We start from the raw sequence: 20,166 nt of genomic DNA, 5'->3' as shown, positions 1-20,166 counted from the left end.
CCATCGATATCAAGTGGACCAATCTGATTCATCCCCTTCCTCTAGAGTTTACATAAGTAAAGAACTCTTTGCTGTTTTTTTTTTTTCATCCTTTGCAAAAGATTTCTTGTAATCTGCCTTTGTCTATCTAACCTCCTTTGTGACTTGGTTACAGACCAGCTTATATCTATCATAGGCTTCTGTGTCAACTGTTAATTTACATGTATCCCATGCATTTTTGTTCTCTGCCTCATGTCTCATTAGTTCATCTGTCATCCATTTAGGCCTAAACCTTGAACAATAATTCTTAGTTTGTATGAAAAGCCTAGTAGCTTCCACGATTAATTCTTTGAATGCTTCCCATTTTGAATTTCCTGTTGGTAACATCATCAGTTAGTCCCACCGTATAGAATTTAAATACTGTCTCAGACCATCATAGTCACCTTTATGAAAGCAAAAACTCTTCCCTTTGTCCCTGATGGTAGTTACCTCCTTCAGTAAATCCCACTTCAGTACATTGTGATCACTGCCGCATAGTGGTTTCTTTATCTGCAGATTATTAATGCATGAAGAATCACTACTGATAATCAGATTGAGAGTATTACTCCCTCTAGTTGCCTTCTGAACATGCTGCTGTAGAAAACAATCAACCAATAAATCCACAAAAGCATTTCTAGTGTGTGAGTGACCAACCCACAAATTCCAGTCAATATCTGGAAAATTAAAATCCCCCATTATAAGACTCTCTGATTTACTGATCCACTCTATTTCCCTGTACAGTTTCTTATTATACTCATCAGAGTCATTAGGCCTATAACACACTCCTACTCTCAATTTTGCTTTCCCAGTGCTTATGTTTCTTAACCCCTCCTCCCTTCCTATCCTTCCTGTACACATTGTACTCCCCAAATTCCAGTTCTGCATTCCTTATATCTGTGTGACACCACCCACATCTCTGATATCCCAACAATATCTGCCTTTGATGTTTTGACCAACACCTCAAATTCATCGAATTTATTTACCAAACTCCTAGCATTTGTGTTCACGCAAGTATACATACACCTCTTCCTATTCTTAGCTACCCAACACAGCCCATGTATTTACTTGTTCCGCAATGAAGCCCAGCAGTCTCTGAAATCCCCTGCACCTTATTTTCCAGGCTGCTGCTCATTTGAATAGAAGCAGTGCAAGAATCACTTTCACCTCTGCCAGCGGCTACTGTTAATCTGTTAGTCTGTGTATGCACTGAAGCTAGTACTTTTCCCACTATTTTACAATATTTTACAATAGCATCAGCAAATATTTTTGCAACCTTTCTATTTAAGTGTATCCCATCCCTGTAGAAGCAGTCTCTCCTGTTAACAAGCACAGACTAGGCTGAGAAAATTCTACCCCTTGAGCCTTGCACATTCTCTCCAGGGCCGAATTGATCAACATAGCTCTCATCAGATACTCCATCCTATCGTGTCTGGGCAGAATAGCAGACACTTTCAAATTCAACCCTAACTCACAGCTTTTTTTCAACATTGACCTGTACTTGTCAAGTAATTCCTCCAGTCTCCTACTCTTTATATCATTAGTGCCAATGTGTACAACATTATCACCTTTTGTGCTGCTAAAAGATGATATCTGCTCATCAACCTTCGTCCCTGGCAGACATACTCTAGTCCTGTTCCACCTGTCCCTTTTGCACAATATGTTCCCTGTTTCAACGTCATCAACCTTTGTCCCTGGCAGACATACTCTAGTCCTGTTTCACCTATCCATTTTGCACAATATGTTTCGTGTTTCCCTGATAATAGAGTCACCGACAACAACTAGTTCCTGTGGGAACAGCACATTCTGACGTTGATGTGGGCAGCTGAGAGCTTGATGGGGCCCCTCAATTTAAATCGTTTGAGGTCATCTGCCCTCTCTTTCAAGCTCTCATAAAGGCCCATAACAATGCTGAGTTGGCGCCTGATTTCCTCACACTCCTTAACATCAAACAAGCAGTACATTTTAAACTCCCCCCCCCTCAGTTCTCCCCTGATCCACAGCACTCCCATTAGATCAAGCCTTTTGCTTTGCTGCTCTGGTTTGAGTCATGATATCGATTCAATTTCAAATAAAATTTCAATTTCAATAGAAAATTATATTCATAAACTTATATCCCAAAAAAAATAGATATATATATATATATTTTTTTTTTTTTTCGGTATCGCGTATTATCTCTGAGTTTCATTATATAACTTCCGTATCTCCTATCAAGTATTAATTAATAATGTTACATTTGTAAAACCTAAGTCGTTATATGTATTTAGTTAAAAAGTATGATTTAATTGACAATGAAGTTTAACAAGATTAATAAATTTTACTGATTAATTAATAATACTATACTATGCTAATAGATTTCTAATACTGTGCTACGTGTTTCGCTATCTAGTTTTACCTTAAACCTGCAGCAAGTTATGAACAGTAAATATACGGACACTAAGTATTAATTAACTTTCAGAATCGATATCTAAATTCAAAATAAACCAAGGAGCTTGACTAGGTCTATAAGCTACTTTTAGAAAATAATTTAATATAACAATTAAGTCAATAAAACTGCTAAATATGATTAAAAACTTAGCGTTTGCCAGAGCTGCAAAATCTTGTCCAACTCATGGATTGGATACCCTTACTGATACGCATATATGATAAATGGACAATGAATGTTAATGGAATTTTCACTAATCCTCATGTGTAAGCTTTCTGAGATTAATAATTAATTAGGTTGCTAATCCAAAAAATAATTACACTACCAAAGCAAAAAAAGGTGATTAGATGTCATATAGTAGTCACCAGTTCAAATGCACCTGAGTACTTTGCATTCTCAGAGTTTCTATGTTTTATTCTTTAAAATAAAGTGCACCAGATAGAATCAAATCACTATGTTAATACTATTATTAAAACCAATGATATTATAACTGTTAATAAACTTATTATTATAAATTATTAATCTCAAAAACTGGACACATGAGATTTAGTGAGAATTCCATTAATATTCATTTTCTGTTTATCATATTTAACACATGGCATGGAATCTTGTTGGTTTGCAGAATTCTTCACATCTGTCAGCCATGATAATTCTTATGCAGTTACATCCCAAGTTCAAATAATATGGAACCTCAGACTACATCACAAGTAACTCATAATAATTAATTGATATTGTAATTTGTTATAGTGGATGTAATAATCCATACTCATAATAATGGAGTTAACTGTATTTACATACATGCCATGTAAACCAAGATGCTAGATCATTTGTGGGTTTGCTAGCACATTCCCTTGTTTATTTTCTCATATGGCTTTAGCTAATATGAGTTTTCATTTCAGCAGAATAGGCATTCATATATTCTATCACAGATTGGAAATGTAGGTTTCAGAATTTCTTGGAGCAACGTTATCAGTAGAAAGATATATTATCATATGAACTATTTGTGTGGGGAAGCAGCGGTACAGAGTGATATCACTGTTCATGACAGAATTGTCCCTGCAGATCATTTTAAAAATGAATGTCTAAACTTTTAAAATTCCTTTGTTAAAAAATAGGTTGTATATGTTATTCAAGGCTGCATGTTATTTGGATAAATATGATAATTAATTTTACTAACAACTGATTTTAGTCATACCACGAAAGGCCATTCGTATTTCGCCTACAAAGCATTCATTTCTTACTCCTCCCATGATTTCCTTAACTGAAAAAAGCAAAGGATTAATATTAATAATTGCATAACTAAGCATATTTTACATTGTTAAATCTTCTTTACACTTGAATTTCTATTTGTGTATGGTGACTGTAGTATTTCCATGCCAACTTACTGTTCAAATATATTTTCTGTGATTAAATTTTTTTTTTTTTTTTGTTTGGTTTGTTTTGAGGTTTGTCAAGAATACAACTTCCCATTATAGCATAAGACTAGGGGAAAAAATGACTGGTGTGAATTTGACTGATGTGTGCTTTTCTCTGAAATTAGTTTTGTTTCTACCATGTCCTTTTTTTTATTTATTAATTGTTGATTGTTTTATGCATGTTTTTAGGTGATGTCTTTTTGAAACATGGCTCTGAACTTCGGTTAATTCCCAGGGACAGAGTAGGAAGTTAATGAAAAGTGAAAAATATCTTTTATATATACATATATATTTGGCTGCAGTGTACATGAATGGATATTAAAGTGAATATATATTTATTTGTAAATCATGTTCTGAAGACATTCTTTACATACCATCTTGTTTAAATTTTCATCTCTTTTGGAATCTAAAAATCATGGGCTAAAGTAAATATGTTGTCCTTGATTCTCTTTATTATAATGAAATGTAAATTTTATCTGATTTAATCAGAATATTTCATAAATAAATAATAAAAAAATTACTCTAATTTGTAAATTGAAGTGTATAATAAATTGCATTAGTATAAATACCAAAATATGGGAACTATTTCAAAGCATATATGAATGGCAACATGGAATTTTTTTTTTTTTTTTTTTTTTTTTTTTAAGATGTACACTTTGTACCATGAAAAAAGTGTAAAGAGTTCATAAATAAATAATCTTATTTTGTAATTAGACTCTATTATGTGTATTGCAAGAATATATGTAAATCTAATTCTGGATAATCTCTATACTCTGATGTAGTATTCCAAATGTCATCTCATAATTACCTTATGCAGTGGATAAGGCCTCCCCCTGCCCCACACATGCAATTGTTTAATAAAATGCCGAGAGGATGCCACGGACTTCCCTTGTCATCTCTCTCTGCACTGCACAAAAAATTTCTTGTTTGCTTGCACCATAACCTCCAAATCCCTTTTGTTTATCTGCCATTGTTAATTCAGTCCCTACAGTCAGTAAGTTACTTAGAGTTATTTTCCAAATATAAAACCTTTCATTGTGTGGCAGTAACAATCGCCACTTTTAAACTATTCTTGAAGCCTGTCTGAAGGCATGAATTTTCAGATGTGAAGTTCATGATAGTGGTTAATGACCACTGCTTGGCAGTGGTCATTAACCACTATCATGAACTTCACATCTGAAAATTTTGATGTTAGGCTCTTATCTCTTTGTTAATGTCACTTAGGAAAATCAAAAACAGGAGTAGTCCAAACATCTAAGGAACCCCCACTTCTACCTTAGCTCATTATTTCCCTTACCCTTTTCATCCTACCACTTAGCCATCCCATAATCTCTAAGGATCTTACAAGTGATCTCAGTATGTTCAACTTATATAGCAGTCTCATACGGGACAATCAAGTCCTCTACAAGACTTTGGGACTTGACTTTTTATTTGTTTATTTGCTAAAGTTCAAATAATATTAGCTATTCCTTGCATCCGGCTTATGAATGACTCTATCATGAACTCAAACTCTACTCTATCTATCATGAAGCAGTTTTTAAAAAAAACCTGCTGTATTATGTTGTTAACCGTTGTTTCTGTGATTTTTCCTACCACTCGCATCAGATTGAGTGGTTTGTAGTTACCTGCTTTATTCTTACAATCATCTTTATGCATTGGCAACATATTGAAATTTTTTCAATTCAAGGAATTATCCATAAGTCTAATGAAGCTATTGTAATTAACCATAATGGTTTGATGCACTCCTGAAAATAACTGGGTATACACAATCTAAATAAATAAATTTAAATAAATTTTGTTTATTTTCCTCCATCACCTTAATAAATTTTCTATACTCCAGAATAACCAAATGGTCAGAGGAGTTCACAAGATATGGAGAATACAAGAAACAACACCATATTCAGCAGTCATGGGCTTGAACCACAGTCACTCAAAGCACGTGCCCTCATGGACCCTTTCACTCGGCTACATGCTTGGCATCAATGATGCTTTCTGTTGGGATTGGAGGAGAGTATACTGTGAAAATAAGTCCCACACCATTATGCTTCCAGTAGCCTGTGCTGTTGGTACACAATAGGATGACTTCAGTGCCTCATATGGTTCCCTCCATATGTGGATTCTTCCACTGATGCTGAAAAACAAATTGGAACTCATTGAACAATGACTTGCTTCCAGTCCTGTACATATCCTTTATGTGCCTGACACTAACAGCTATATTTTCCAGCTGGTCTGAGATGAGTGGCTTCTGTGAAGGTCTCCTTTCTTATAGTGCATTCTTCATGGGTTCTTAATGTGGTGTAGGTAATGGTGCCTCATGATATTCCCACGTTGAATGCAGAGTTTAATTGTTACATCAATTGGTGACAATTACACTTGATAATCAGCTTCAGGTTATCAGCACTTCACTCCATTACCTTAAATTCTCAGGTGCAGTTGCACCTTCATAAATGTTTCCTAGGTATTTTTCCATTAGTTTCCATTAGACTTGAATGACACTTTGAACACTGGAGTGCAACAGTTCTCTGTGTGTTATAGTATCAACTCAGTGTGCACTGACAATCATCTTTTTTGGAAGTCTTTGGGATCCTGTCCATTCCCCATCCTTGTGGTTTTGAATATTCCTTCCACATCCTGCGAAAAAGGCCAGAGTTCAAATCCTGTTTTGATAGCTGGAACTTTTATCAGTTTTTGTCTGGATGGCTAGGTTAGTCTGTCTTGGGTGATGTTTGCATGGTTTAATTTCTCAGAAATTTGGGTTTTTTGTCCAACAAAGGAAAACCAATCAAATAAAATTGCACACCAGGCCGACACCTCAACCTTTTGGCACTTAACATATCGCCAAGCATACCACCTCATTCCCTATTGCTGGTAAACTGATTTGGACACTTGCTGGACGACTTGGCTTTATAATAATTTCCTGCACAAAAGACCTTCAATTGACACATTTCTGCATATAACAAACCTCTGAATAAAATGTCCAGACAGTGTATATTCATAAAACCTACTGTAATCACAATTGCCTTTATCTATGCAGATGTGTAATATCAGAACCTGCTTATATCTGAACAGCCTTGAAGCTGACTGATGTCAGCTTCAAGATTCTAAATTTTGGGAAATATATCCTTTGTTGTTACAGAGAACAAGTAGAAAGGAAAAGAAATGACAAAAATAGTAGTTTTGTGAGTTAGGAGTTGCATAGTGGATGCTGACTGGCCATCAGCAGAACTATAAAATAAGATTTCCATTCAGTAGAAGCAGATTGTTAATATACACAAGGAAGAGTGGGAGAAAGAACTGAACCTTAAGGGAAACCAGCATTAGAGAAGGTTGAAGACAGAGCCATCTGTCATAGAGAAAACTAGCTACCCAATTACAAAAAAAGTTTGCAGTCTATAAGCTGGGATCTTATTTAGATCTTTATGCCAAACATGATCAAACTTCTTGGAAATGTCAAGAACAAGTACTTGAGTTTCATCTTTTCCATTGAATTTATTCAAAGATGAGTAACAATCCAATATATTATCAGTGGATGGTTTTTGACAGAATCGATATTGGCAATCATTAATCAGAGGACGATATCAATGTAGTGTATGAGTTTGTAATTAATGGATTTCACTTCACTTTGGCTATATGCAATGGGAATAATTAGAAGGAAGAGTTTGTCTCCTTTTTTAGGAACTGGCTGGATAGCAAATTTCCACGAGAAGACAGAAAATCACCAGTGGAAAAATTATAAAAAAGGCGACACAAAATGAGAAATCTCAGGAGCACTGGTTTTACAAACAAATGCCAACAAAGTTGAGGACCTGAAGCTTTTTTGGCATAAAGATTGCTCAGCATTCTTTTATCCTTTTATTAGAACATCACTGGAAGCACTGAGTGAAGTGTGTGTAGTATGGTAGAAAGTGATTTACCAAGATCATTGAAACAACAGTTGGAGAAAAAGAATTCTAATAATTCAGCTTTACCTTTAGCAGAGGATGCAATACAACCATAAGGTAACAGAGGTGAAAGTTGCTACAAACAGCTTTGGCAAGAAATCAGAAAGCTGAACTATCAATTGGACAGGTTTTCTACTCAGACTATTCAATTTTGTTTTCAAGTTATTGCAAGTTTTGGTGCAGGCAATAAAACAAAGCTGCTGATATGGATACAAGCCAATTGCGATATGATACGTTACATTTAACAGCCGTAGCACATTTATTGGAAAATCAATATTTTGACAAGAATTACACAGCAGATGAGATTTTTGGTGGAATTCAGAATAAAGGATTTCATCCCTACAAGAATATTTTTACTGACACGATCTGAGAAAACAAGATCGGAATATTTAAAACAGTAATCCAAGTAGCAGAGGAAAAGGAATTGCAGACCATATGGTTCTTAGAGAAGACCAATTGTCCAATTTGTGATGTGAGGTAATTATGAGGACCGTAAGAAAGTAATTTTTTTTTCTTTCAAATGTGGTGCCATAGATCATTACACGTGTCACTGAGTGGTCACTAGAGGTCTCTAGTTTCACTATACTGAGTGACACTGTGATGGTCTCGTGGCCGACCAGGCTAGCTGGGTGGGTAAAGCACCTGCCTGGCAACCCAAAGGTCGTGGGTTCGAATCCCGCCTCGGGCTTGGATCAAAGTACTGCAAAAAACCTTGGGAGGTGCACTATAGCCACAGAAGCCGATGCGCCAATAACTACCAAAAAAAAAAAAAATGGTCTTGTGAGTGCAGCACATAGATAGTTCAAAATGGACGTTACAGATGTACATATCAAGCAAAGAGTGGTGATTGAATTTCTTACCAAGGAAGAAGTGACACCTATCGAAATCTGTAAGCATCTCAAAAATGTTTATGGTGACAATACTGTAGATGCAAGTACAGTCAGACATTGGGTAAGACATTTTAAAGTGGGGAAAATGACATTGTTGACAAGCCCCAAAGCGGCTGCCAGTAACATCAGTGACAGACAAGAACCAGATCGACGCACTAATCAGAGAGGACCGCCACATCACAACATGCGAATTGTGCAATACAGTAGGTATAGGGAAACCTGCTGTGATAACCATTATAAAGGAACTAGTCTACAATAAGGTTTGTGCCCAGTGGGTCCTGAAAATGCTGACACATGAGCACAAAGAAGCCAGAAAGTCATCTGTATGGAAGTTCTCCAGTGCTACAAGAGTGAAGGAGAGGTTATTTTCTTTTATGCATAGTCAGGTGATGAAACATAGTTTCACCATTATGACTCTGAAACAAAGAGACAGTCGATGAAGTGGCACCATCAAAATTCAGCATGCAAGAAATTCAAAAGGCAGCCTTCTGTCGGTACAGTCATGGCAACAGTGGTTTGGGAATGGACAAAGATGGGGTCATGCTTGTGGAACCACAATCAGCTGAGATCGATATGTGGAAACATTGAAAAAGTTGAAAGTCCGCATCTGTAGAGTTTGACTGGACAAAAATCTTAATGAGGTTCTTCTCCATGACAACACAACCCCATACCAGTCTGCACTCACTCGTGGAGGGTATTAGGAAAATTGGGGTGCACTATTCTTCCTCCCCTCTCGTAGTCTGGATCTTGCACCTTCTGACTATCACTTCTCTGACCTGCTGAAGGATGCATTCCATGGAACCCATTTTGTGGATGATGACTAGCTCAAGCACAGTTTTCACCCCCCCCACCCCCGGAGCAAGAGTAAGGACTTTTACAGGATTGGAATACAGCCACTGACCCAGAGACGACGGAAGTGCATAGAAAATGATGGTGGAAAAATAAGTGTTTATTAATGATTGAGGATTAATTGATATAAAAGACAATTGTAGGAATTAAATTTTCTGAGTAAAAAAATAGGAGGCATTATTTTCATACCACTCCTCGTAGAACGCTATGAACATTGATTGTGTACTTGGAAAGGTTGGAGTGGAAATGAATAAAAGTATTGTGTTTCTAGTTAGGATTGTCTGGTATTCTGGTAGGTAAATGAACAAGTTGCATATATTCATTAGTACAGTAGTTTCAAAATGTTAAGTATCTCGACCAGCTGGTCCATGTAACTAGAAAATTCAAGCAAACTGCAGTTGCGAACATTAACATTAAAAATTACATTAATATTAGAACTAACATTACAAATTATTAGTTTTTCTTTGATGCATAACCAAAGGAAAATTACCTCATAGTTATTGAATTTAGATTGGAGAAAGATGAGTTTCGAAGAGTAATTTATAAAATTGAGAGAATGATAAAGCAAGAGGAAACATTATTCTGAAATGACCATTTCCGAACAATGGTCCACTTTAATAAAATACGGAAAAGGAATAATTTTCATTGGATTATGCATTCATAGTGTCATTTCTCTAATAAGTAGCTAATTAATAAACTATTTATGTATACTCTACCCTCTAAAAAGTAACTAGAAACACTTCGGTTTCATATTATTATCTTTGCTATTCACTTTTATAGAACATCAGTTCCCCTTTTGGCTGCTTTGACCCACTCCACTCTCTTGGGTAGGCTTTTCACAAATGAACAATGGCCTGCAGTGGCTACAGTCCTCCATTTCTCCTGCAGAGCAATAACCAGTTGGTAGCTCAACTGGTTACTGTTCTGCAGTGACCACTTGAGCCACTAATGTGGGACATGTTGTGGCCCTCACCCAATGTTAGTTAATTCAATAGATATCCCACAGCATTGAAATCTGAAATATTCGCTAGCCATTACAAATTTCGTACATTCGTGTTTACATGAACCATCCTCGAACAGCATCATTTTGAGCATTATCCTGTAGAAACAAATATGGTTCTATAGTAAATGTTAAAGCAAGTGTCAGTGTCCATTGCGCCCACTACAGGAATAGAAACAGCCTAACTGCCTAAAGCCATATGGCGACCTGAAGAGGGCACTCTAGCCACCTTCACTTTTTAAATCATACTTCCCCGGGGACTTTTCTCTTGCCCTTCCTCTCCTCGCCACCCCCTTCGTTTTCTAAATGAATAATGTAGTTAACACCTCGATTGAATGGGCTAAAAACAAATAGTATCATCTAGTAAGACAGTAATGGTGATATTCAGAGGGAAGTTAGATTATGGTAGGCCCCCTAAGTTACATATAAATGATAAACAAATACCATTAGTATCTAAGGTGAAGTATTTAAGAATAATTATAGATGACAGGTTGTTATTTACCACACACCTTGAAAATATAAGTATTAAAATTAAAAAGTTTACAGCATCTATTGTCCGTATCATTAAATCAGACTGGAGAGTATGAAAACGTGTTCTAAGTCTGTATTATAAGGCAGTTTTTATTCCTATTATTGCGTATGCAGCCTCAGTGTGATATCATAGGATTACTAATGTTAAGTTCCAGAAGAAATTACTATCAATTCAAAGAGTCATGCTTTTGACTATAGTGAGAGCATCTAAAACTTTATCAACTAATGCACTGCAGGTTTTAGCTGGGGGCACTTCCTTTAGATTTGATGGTAGTATTCAGAGCTTTTGGATATTTTTTAAGAAAGGGTAAACAGATTACGTTTTTGGGCATAACCAATGATTGAATGATAGATATTAAGAAAGAAAAAAAAAAATATTCTTATGAAATTAATTGATTTTTAGCAGCAAAGATGGAATAATAGTGATACTGGTGCTGTGACTCATTCGTTCATTCCACTAGTTAATTTTAATTATGAAAACAAGTTGACTAAGTCATCATCATCAGCCATTTTCAATCCACTGCAGGATGAAGGCCTCTCCAGCAACTTTCCAGTTCCTTCTGATTTGAGCACTGGCCATCCATTTACTACCCAAAAACTCATGAATTTCATCTATCCATCTCCGCCTTTGTCTTCCAGGTTTTCTTCTAGCTCCTCTTGGGTACCATTCTGTTATTTTCTTAGTCCATCTGTCATCATGTCTTCGAGCTATGTGTCCTGCCCAAGACCATTTTAGTTCTTTAGTTTTGATAAGAATATCCTTTACTTGAGTTTGCTGCCTAATCCATGTGTTTCTCTTCTTATCTAACAGTCTGATTCCCAATATAATTCGTTCCATTCTTCGCTGTGTAGTTCTCAGCTTCTCTTCCATTCTTTTGGTGAGTGCCCAAGTTTCACTTCCATAAGTCATGGTGGGGCGTATACATTGGTTCATTATTTTACGTTTCAGACATACTGGGATATTGCTCTTCAGTATGTAACTATATTTTCTGAATGCTATCCATCCAAAACTTATTCTTCTCTTGACTTCCAGCCATTTATCATTATTACAGCTAATAACTTGTCCCAGATAAGTATATTACTCCAACTTTTCAATTACTGCTCCTTCACTCATTATTTCCCTTTCTGTGGCATACTTGTTCATCATTACTTTTGTTTTAGCCATATTCATCTTTAGTCCAAAATCCTTACTAACTGTGCATAACTGATTAAGATTTCCCCCTAATTCTTTGGGATCGTGGCTTATGACCACAATGTCATCTGCAAATCGTAAATGGTTTAGGTACTCTCCGTTCACATTGACTCCTTTCTGTGACCAGTCTAATCTTCTGAAAGCTTCCTCAAGGGCAGCAGTAAACAGCTTTGGAGATATTGTGTCTCCTTGTCGAACTCCTTTCTCGATTTTAAATTTGCTACTGTCTTTGTCTAGTCTAATAAAGGAGGTAGCACTCTCATATATTTTCTTCAAAATCATAATACATGTATATGGGGTATCTATGCCTTGACTTTCCAGTGCCCGAAACATTGCCTTATGCTGTATGGAGTCAAATGCCTTTTCATAATCCAAAAATGCCAGGCATAATGGTGTTTTATATTCATTTGCTTTCTCCATTAGCTGTGATATTACGTGAAGGTGATCCATAGTTGAGAATCCTGTCCTAAAGCCAGCTTGCTCTTTCAGTTGATTCTCATCAAGTATTCTTTCTAATCTGTTAGTAATGACCCTTGTGAACAACTTGTAGATGTGGGATAACCAGCTAATTGGTCTATAATTTCCAATTTCTGATTTATCTCCTTTCTTATGCAGCAAAACTATGTTTGCATTATTCCACTGCTTAGACATCACACCTTTTCTAATGCACTTTGTGAAGAGCCTTGCCAGTTTTTGTGTTATGTCTATTCCTCCCAATTTTAACAACTCTACAGTAACTTCATCTTCCCCCGGGGCTTTCTGATTCTTCCTTTTCTTCAATGCATGTTCTACCTCATCAGGAAGAATATCGGGTATGTCGTATGTGTTGCTACTTTGCGATCCAACTTCCCCAATGCTGGCATCATTCCCTCGCTCCTTGTATAATTCTCTATAGTAGTCTTCTGCTATTTGAATTATGCCTTCTCTGCTGTTTATAAGTACACCATCGCTATTCTTCAGTTTCAGTATCATTTGTCTTTCTGTATTACTGCTCACGGCTGCTGATTTAAATCCTTTGTTTTCCCTTAATGCTTGTTCTAGTTTTCTTGTGTTAAATCTCCTTATGTCCTCTCTGAGTTCTAATGGCTTTGCATAACTCAGTATACTCAATTTTCTACCTGTCAGTGTTTTTCTTGCTCTTCATTTGTCGTCTTCGGTTCATCATGACAAGTGTTTCTTGACTAATTTTTTCTTCTTTGGATTTCTTTTTCCCTATAGGTTTCTTAGGCTTTATCACTTTCAGAAAGTTGTAATATTCCTCGTCGATATCTTGGTCCTGAGCAGTCTGCAGAAGCTCAAACTTGTTCTTAAGTTCCAGTACATACTGCTTTTTCTCCTCCTCTGTTATCTCAAAGACCTTTGTATTATTTACTCTAGTCAGTTTTTTCCTTTCCTACATCCATATCAAGTGTACATCTTACCATTCTGTGATCACTTCCAACATTTACCTTATTCAGGACGGTAACATCATTCACAATATATTTTCTGTTAGTGAGGATGAAGTCAATTTCATTAGTTGTTAATCCATTTGGACTCTTCCATGTCCACTTTCTGTTCACCGTTTTCTTGAAAAAAGTGTTCATTACTGACAGTCCTTGAGATTCTGCAAATTCCACAAGTCTTTCACCTCTTTTATTTCTTTCACCAATTCCAAAATTTCCTATAGTTCCTCTTTCTGCGCTGTTTTGCCTTTTTCCAACCTTAGCATTGAAGTCCCCCACAATAATAGTGTAGTGGGTTTTCTGCTCATCTAGAAGACTCAATTTCGGTGTACATTTCTTCAACCTCTTCATCATCATGGCTCGATGTTGGTGCATAAATCATTATAATCTTTAGCTTGTACCTCTTAGAAATCTTGAGCATTAGTCTTGACACCCTTGGTGATGTACTTTTGAATTCCAAAATGTTGTTTTTAAAATCTTTATGGACCAGAAACCCAACTCCAACTCCACCTTCACTCCTTTCACTGTTTCCATTGGTGTACAGCAGATTTCCACTTGATAAACTTATAAGTGATTAATTTCTTCTTCTTGTTTCAGCCAAACCCATGATATTCTAATTCACATTTTCTAATTCCTTTTCCAGCTCTAATATTCTGTCTTCATTGATGAGTGATCTTACGTTATAATAGACCAAGTTCAGTTTCCGTGCATGGCAGCCTGGTCGTACCCAGAGATTCTTAGCACCCTCTGCTTCCACTCTGATCCTCTCGCTGCCATAAGAGGGAGAGTGAAAGCTGCTGGGGACTGAGGGCCATTTGTTTTGTTGTGCTGTTATATGCTGGAGGGTTTGGTCTTTTCCCCTTCACGCTGACCAGACGTTTTGTAGAGAACCACTCCACGCATTCATTGCCACCTAAGTGACGTAACAGGGCTTACCATCGAGAAGGTGTTAGTGAGTGGATTTTAGGGAGGCAGGCCAACCGGACTTCTCCTAAATCTTCTGTAATAGAGAGATATTGGATCCATCAGTGTTTTAGGCTGAGTGTCTGATAACATACAGGATACCTGTTCCCCCTCTAAGCCTCGTTGACCAAGTGGTTTTATCCTAATATTGAGACCTCTTTTATATTAACTGGTCATGGTTCTCTAAGGCAAAAGTTATATCAGTTTGGTTTTAGAGTCCCAACCATGGTGAATATGGGCTTGGCACACCCAGGGTCTTCAGCTGGATATTATCATTCTTCTCTTTCTTGGTGATTCCCTTCTGCTTCTGACTGACTCTCTCTCAGGGTAATTCAAAATTTTTTTTTTTTGCTGGTGCAGCATAAGCCTCAGGCTTACTTGCACCTCATGGCTAATAATAATAATAATAAATAATATTGTGAATGTAAAATGGTAGAGAGTTGGGAGCATGTTCTATATGAAGAATACAGATATATATAAGATAAATTTTCTAATTTTGATAAAGGTTTTGAATATTTATATGTTCAATCCAAGGAATATTATTTAAGCTTTCAAGAATATTGTAGTTAGTCTTATAAAAAAGGAAACAGTTGGCTGTTTTAATAGATACAGTATAGATGTTAGTGGTTTTTTTGTTTAATTTTCTAGAGGTCCATGTTAGTCATGGTTGACTGATACTGAGTGCTGGAATTTTTTTTTTTTTTTTATCATTATAATTTTTTAATTTAATTAAAATTTTGTGTGTTATTTATTTACTTATTTGTCTTATTATTTATTTATTTTATTTTTAATACTTTTTATTATTATTTATTTATTTTATTTTATTTTTTTCTGGCTTCCAGGTTTGGGCAACCTGGGATCGGGATTGTTGGCACAATTCCAGGATTGTATTACACTACCACTGGTGGTTGCAGGATTTTTTGTGCAAATTGCACTGACAGCACTAGACCTGGCTTCATGTCTTAGGGACGGGCACCAGGTATCAGGCACTCAGATAGTGCCTGCTCCCTGGAGAGGTCTGTGGGTTTTTTTTTTTTTTTTTGATACAGAATATACAGGTGGAGATGAACATTAGTCTGGGTAACACTCTTGACATGTATACACACAATACAATACCCCCTTCGTTTCTACTCTGGTAGGGCATGGCCCACTGAAATTATGGGCTGTTTTCTCTATTGGCCCCATACTTCAGTCTTTATCCTCCCCCCCAGTTTCAGCGCCCTTCTCTATCTTCACACTAGTGAAAGCCCCACACACCTAAATTTAAACACATCCAAAATATCTTTGCCCATGTTTTGGCTTATCAAATACAAGTGATGTCAACACCCCATTATTGATACTAGTATGTATATATATATATATAGATATACTGTATATATATGTATATATAAATTTTTTTTTAAGCCACTGAAATCTCATATGTGATATCCATACACTTTACATTTCTGGAATTTCCAGTGAACTGATACACAAGAAAAGTTACATGGAGATGGGGGGAACCCCTGGTGCCGTCTGACACTAAATACACCTTACAGCCACCAAAGGTCCTAGACCATACTACGAGTAGCAACTCAACACCATATACCTTCTACAACCTTCACTGTTGGCACCACGCACTCTGATAACAGATCTTCTCCCGGAATCTTCCACACCCACGTGTTTGGAATAGGGTATAACAAGATTCCTCACTTCAGAAATCCGATTTTAACGGCACCGTAGACTAATTCCGGTATTCATTGCACCATGTAAGGTCAGTATAATCAGTGTAAGACCACTGATTACAGTTTTTTTTTTTTTTTTTTTTTTATGAAATCCCCAAACATGAGAGGTATTAGAACCTATAGTACTTAGTACCATGCTTGGGTTGGAGGTTAAGAAGACTAAAGATATTTGTTGACATTAGACTTAAACTTCTGTAGACTTTAATTTTCAGGAAATACGTATGAAGGAAGGTTGTTCCAGAAAATGACAAGTTGAATGAATAAACGAGGAAGATGAAAAGTGGGTTCTGTGAGTTTGAAGTTGGACAGTAAATGGATGTTGCCTGGTAAGAGCACGTGTTTGGACTGTTTTGGAAGAGAGTGGTAACCATACAAGCCAATTCAGAAGAACAGTGCCCATGGCAGTATCTGTACAAAAGGCATGCAGCAGAAACAGTACATCTATGAGAGAGTGATTGAAGAGACTGTTAGAGATGAATCATTAATTAACCTAATTGCCCTCTTCTGAATGGAATCTAGAAGCCTGAAAGAGGTTTTGAGGGCACCGTCCCAGATATGGGAACAATATTCCGTGGAAGGGTGGATTTGCGATTTGTATAGAGTGAACAGCTGTTTGGAAGAAAAGTAATGCCAAGAGCGAAAGAGAAAACCAAGTTTTTTAGAAGCACAAGCAATATTTGTAATGTGCTTGTGCCAAGAGAGATTAGAAGTCAGGGTAATCCCCAAAATAGAGATATCAACTTGCCTATAAATCGGAGTGTCACCAAAGGCAAGCATAGGAGCAGAAGAATCCTTTTTGCGAGATATAAGACAAGACTGAGTTTTAGAAGGGTTGAAATCAACTAAGTTGTCTTTGCCTCACTGGAGAATTACCTGAAGATTGGCATTTAAGGAATTGGTAGCGGATTTTCGAGAAGTTGAAGCTGATTGAGCAGGACAAGGTTTCTCAAAATGGAAAGTGGAATGCAATGTGCTATCATCGGCAAAACTATGGATAGGATTTCCGGTCAATGGAAGAAGGTCATTAATATACAAGAGGAAAAGAGTGGGGGAAAGAACTGAATCTTGGGGAACACCGGCATTAGTGGAGAAGTTAGAAGACAGAGCTATCAACCCTCAGTGAGCGATCAGAGAGAAAACTGGATAACCAGTTACAAAAAACAGTTGGCAACCCATAAGATGGAAGCTTGTTTAGAAGACCTTTATGCCAAACATGATCAAAAAAGCCTTTGAGATGTCAAGAGAAATTGCTTGTGTTTCACCTAACTGTTCAATTGAATTTGTCCATAAATGGGTAGCATAAGCCGAATATCACTAGTGGATTGACACTGATGGAATCCATACTGGCGATCATTGATCAGACTGAAGGATTCTAGGTAGTTTAAGAGTTGGCGGTTAATTTATTTCTCCATTACTTTAGCAAGAGTAAAAGTAATTGGATGGAAGGGATTTGTCACCCTTTTTAGGAACTGCCTGGATATAAGCAAATTTCCAAGCAGAAGGAAAAACACCTTTGGAATAAAATGAAAAAAGGTGTCAAAGAACAGGAGTAAGATCAGGAGCACAGGTTTTGAGAACAAGTGGAGAAATACCATCAGGACCTGGAGCTTTCTCAGCATCAAGATTTGTCAAAATCCTGACATCCTTGTGACAGAAGACCACAGGAGGCATTGAATAGAGCGGTTTGGGAATGGTGGTAGGTGTTTTGCCAAGATCACTAATACATGGGTTGGAAGAAAAATTGGATGCTAGCAGTTCAGCTTTATCCTTGGCTGAAGTGACAATAGAACCATTTGGTTTTGACAGAGGTGGGAGCAGAGATGGACAATAGCTTTGGCAAGAGACCAGAATGCTCAGCTACCATTAGGGCAAAAAGCAAGTGTTCTTCTCTTAACCTGTTCAAACTCTATTTTGGACTTATTAATAAATGCTTTACAATTGTTGTGAGCTTTGGTGTAGGCAGAAAATGAAGCTGAAGAATGGGAAACAAGCCAATTACGATATGCAACATTCTTCTCTTGAACAGCCTTTGCACATTTATTGGAAAACCAAGGTTTAGATAAAGGATGAGATTTTAAAGTGGAGTGTGGAATAAAGGATTCCATTCCTACAAGAATAATTTCACTGACACGATCTGAGCAAACGTTGACACAGAAGTTTTGAAACAGTAATCTGACCAGGGAAAAGAAATCTCGCAGGTCATCCCATTTGCATTCTTGCAATGCCAAACAACACGATGGTGGGAACAGCCATGACATAAAGGCTCCATTGGAGAAGAGACATTCACCAAGTTGTGATCTGAGGTGCTTAATGGACCACTCACTTTGACCGTGTACTTAGAAGGGTTGTTTGTGAGAAAAAGATCAAGGTGTTGGCTGTATGGTTAGGATTGTCCAGTATTCTTGTAGGTAAATGAACGATCTGTGCAAGGCCATTAGTAATTGCAAAAGCCTCAGCATCTCGACCAGCTGGGTTTGTGTGACTAGAGAATGTATGCCAGCTGGAGTTGTGAACATGAAAATCACCAAAGAAAATTACCTCACTGTTAGGAAAGTTGGACTGGAAAAAGTCAAGTTGCAAAGAGCAGACGTCAAAGAGGTCCAAGTGATTAGTGGAGTTGGGAGAACGGTAGAGACAACAGATGAATTTGACACAATGAGGTAGCGAGATTTTAGGCCAGTGAAGATCGAAAAGAGAAGATTCCAAATTACCAAGTCTGACAGGGAATATCGTAACGGCCATATTCACAAGTACCACCTTTGAGAGGAAAGGAATCATACAGAGAATGATTTGCGCAACTGAGTTGAGCAGTGGTTGAATCAACCGATAACTGAGATTCTGTCAGAAAAAGTACATGGGGTTTGGCAGACTGCAAGTGGAAATGGACATCGTTGAGATTAGAACTGAGTCCATGAATTGTTTTGGAGGTCTAGATCTTTTCGAAGATAAGGTTACTCTATTATTTGGACAATTTATGGTGTATTCAATAGTAAAAAAAGTGGGAGGGACATGCTGTATGAGGTAATGAAATTTTTGGATATGGCGTACACATGGTAAGAATATACCCAGATCCTTGACATGGCGTGGCCTCGACAATGCACACCGCATACGTACTACTCGGACTCCCTCCAGTCACTGTCTGGCAGAGTAGAGGTAGCTAGCAGGATTAATACACTAGCTGATCCGGAAGCCTCCTAGAGAGGATGCTTCCAGATCAGCTAGTTAGACCGATTGGTGTCCAACTAGGTGTGAACCAACTTGAAGGAATTTTGAATAGGACTATCAGAGGATGAGGAAGTACTGAGACGAATGAACACTAGGAGATAAAGAAAATAAATACAGAGCATATATGTATAAATGGAATTTCATATGCACTAACTCCAGATTGCATTTTATGCTTCAAAAACCAGAAATTCCAGAAGTAAATCTGATTGCGATTGACATAATAAAAAAAAAAATTATAAATTATATCCACAAATATTTTAAATGTACAGTAAGTGCTTATTAGGGGAAAAAAAAATTAAATTTCAGATTCTTAGCCTGTCCTTGTCGATGGAGATTAGCGAATTTAAGGATTGTAGTAATAACCGAGAAACACCTCCGGGGGGGGGGGGGGGGTTCAATCGCTCGTATGGACCCATTGCGCTTTTGCCGGTGTTGGGAAAAGATTATGTTAGACTAATGGTAGAGACTAGCGAGAATCGTAAGTACAAACTTGAGAGAATATATGCACTCTATTAGACAATTTGGATATATTAAAGGGAGAGAACAGAGGATGGTAT

General features: G+C 37.1%; 1 protein-coding gene across 1 annotated transcript in view; it reads left to right on the top strand.

Moving 5' to 3' along the window:
• Window positions 1-4,193, top strand: part of LOC150082047 (ubiquitin-fold modifier 1) — a 33,097-nt gene extending 28,904 nt beyond the window's left edge. Inside the window, exon 5 of the mRNA XM_090379937.1 lies at window positions 4,045-4,193. Coding sequence (XP_090236063.1) covers window positions 4,045-4,109 — 65 coding nt within the window. The 3' untranslated portion in view covers window positions 4,110-4,193. The remainder of the gene's footprint in view (window positions 1-4,044) is intronic.
• The last annotated feature ends 15,973 nt before the right edge of the window (window positions 4,194-20,166 follow it).

This window comes from Mastigoproctus giganteus, chromosome 8 (genome assembly GCF_048544385.1).
Source record: "Mastigoproctus giganteus isolate SK-2022 chromosome 8, ASM4854438v1, whole genome shotgun sequence".
NCBI lineage: Eukaryota > Metazoa > Arthropoda > Arachnida > Uropygi > Thelyphonidae > Mastigoproctus > Mastigoproctus giganteus.
This window is presented reverse-complemented; position numbering and strand designations above follow the sequence as displayed.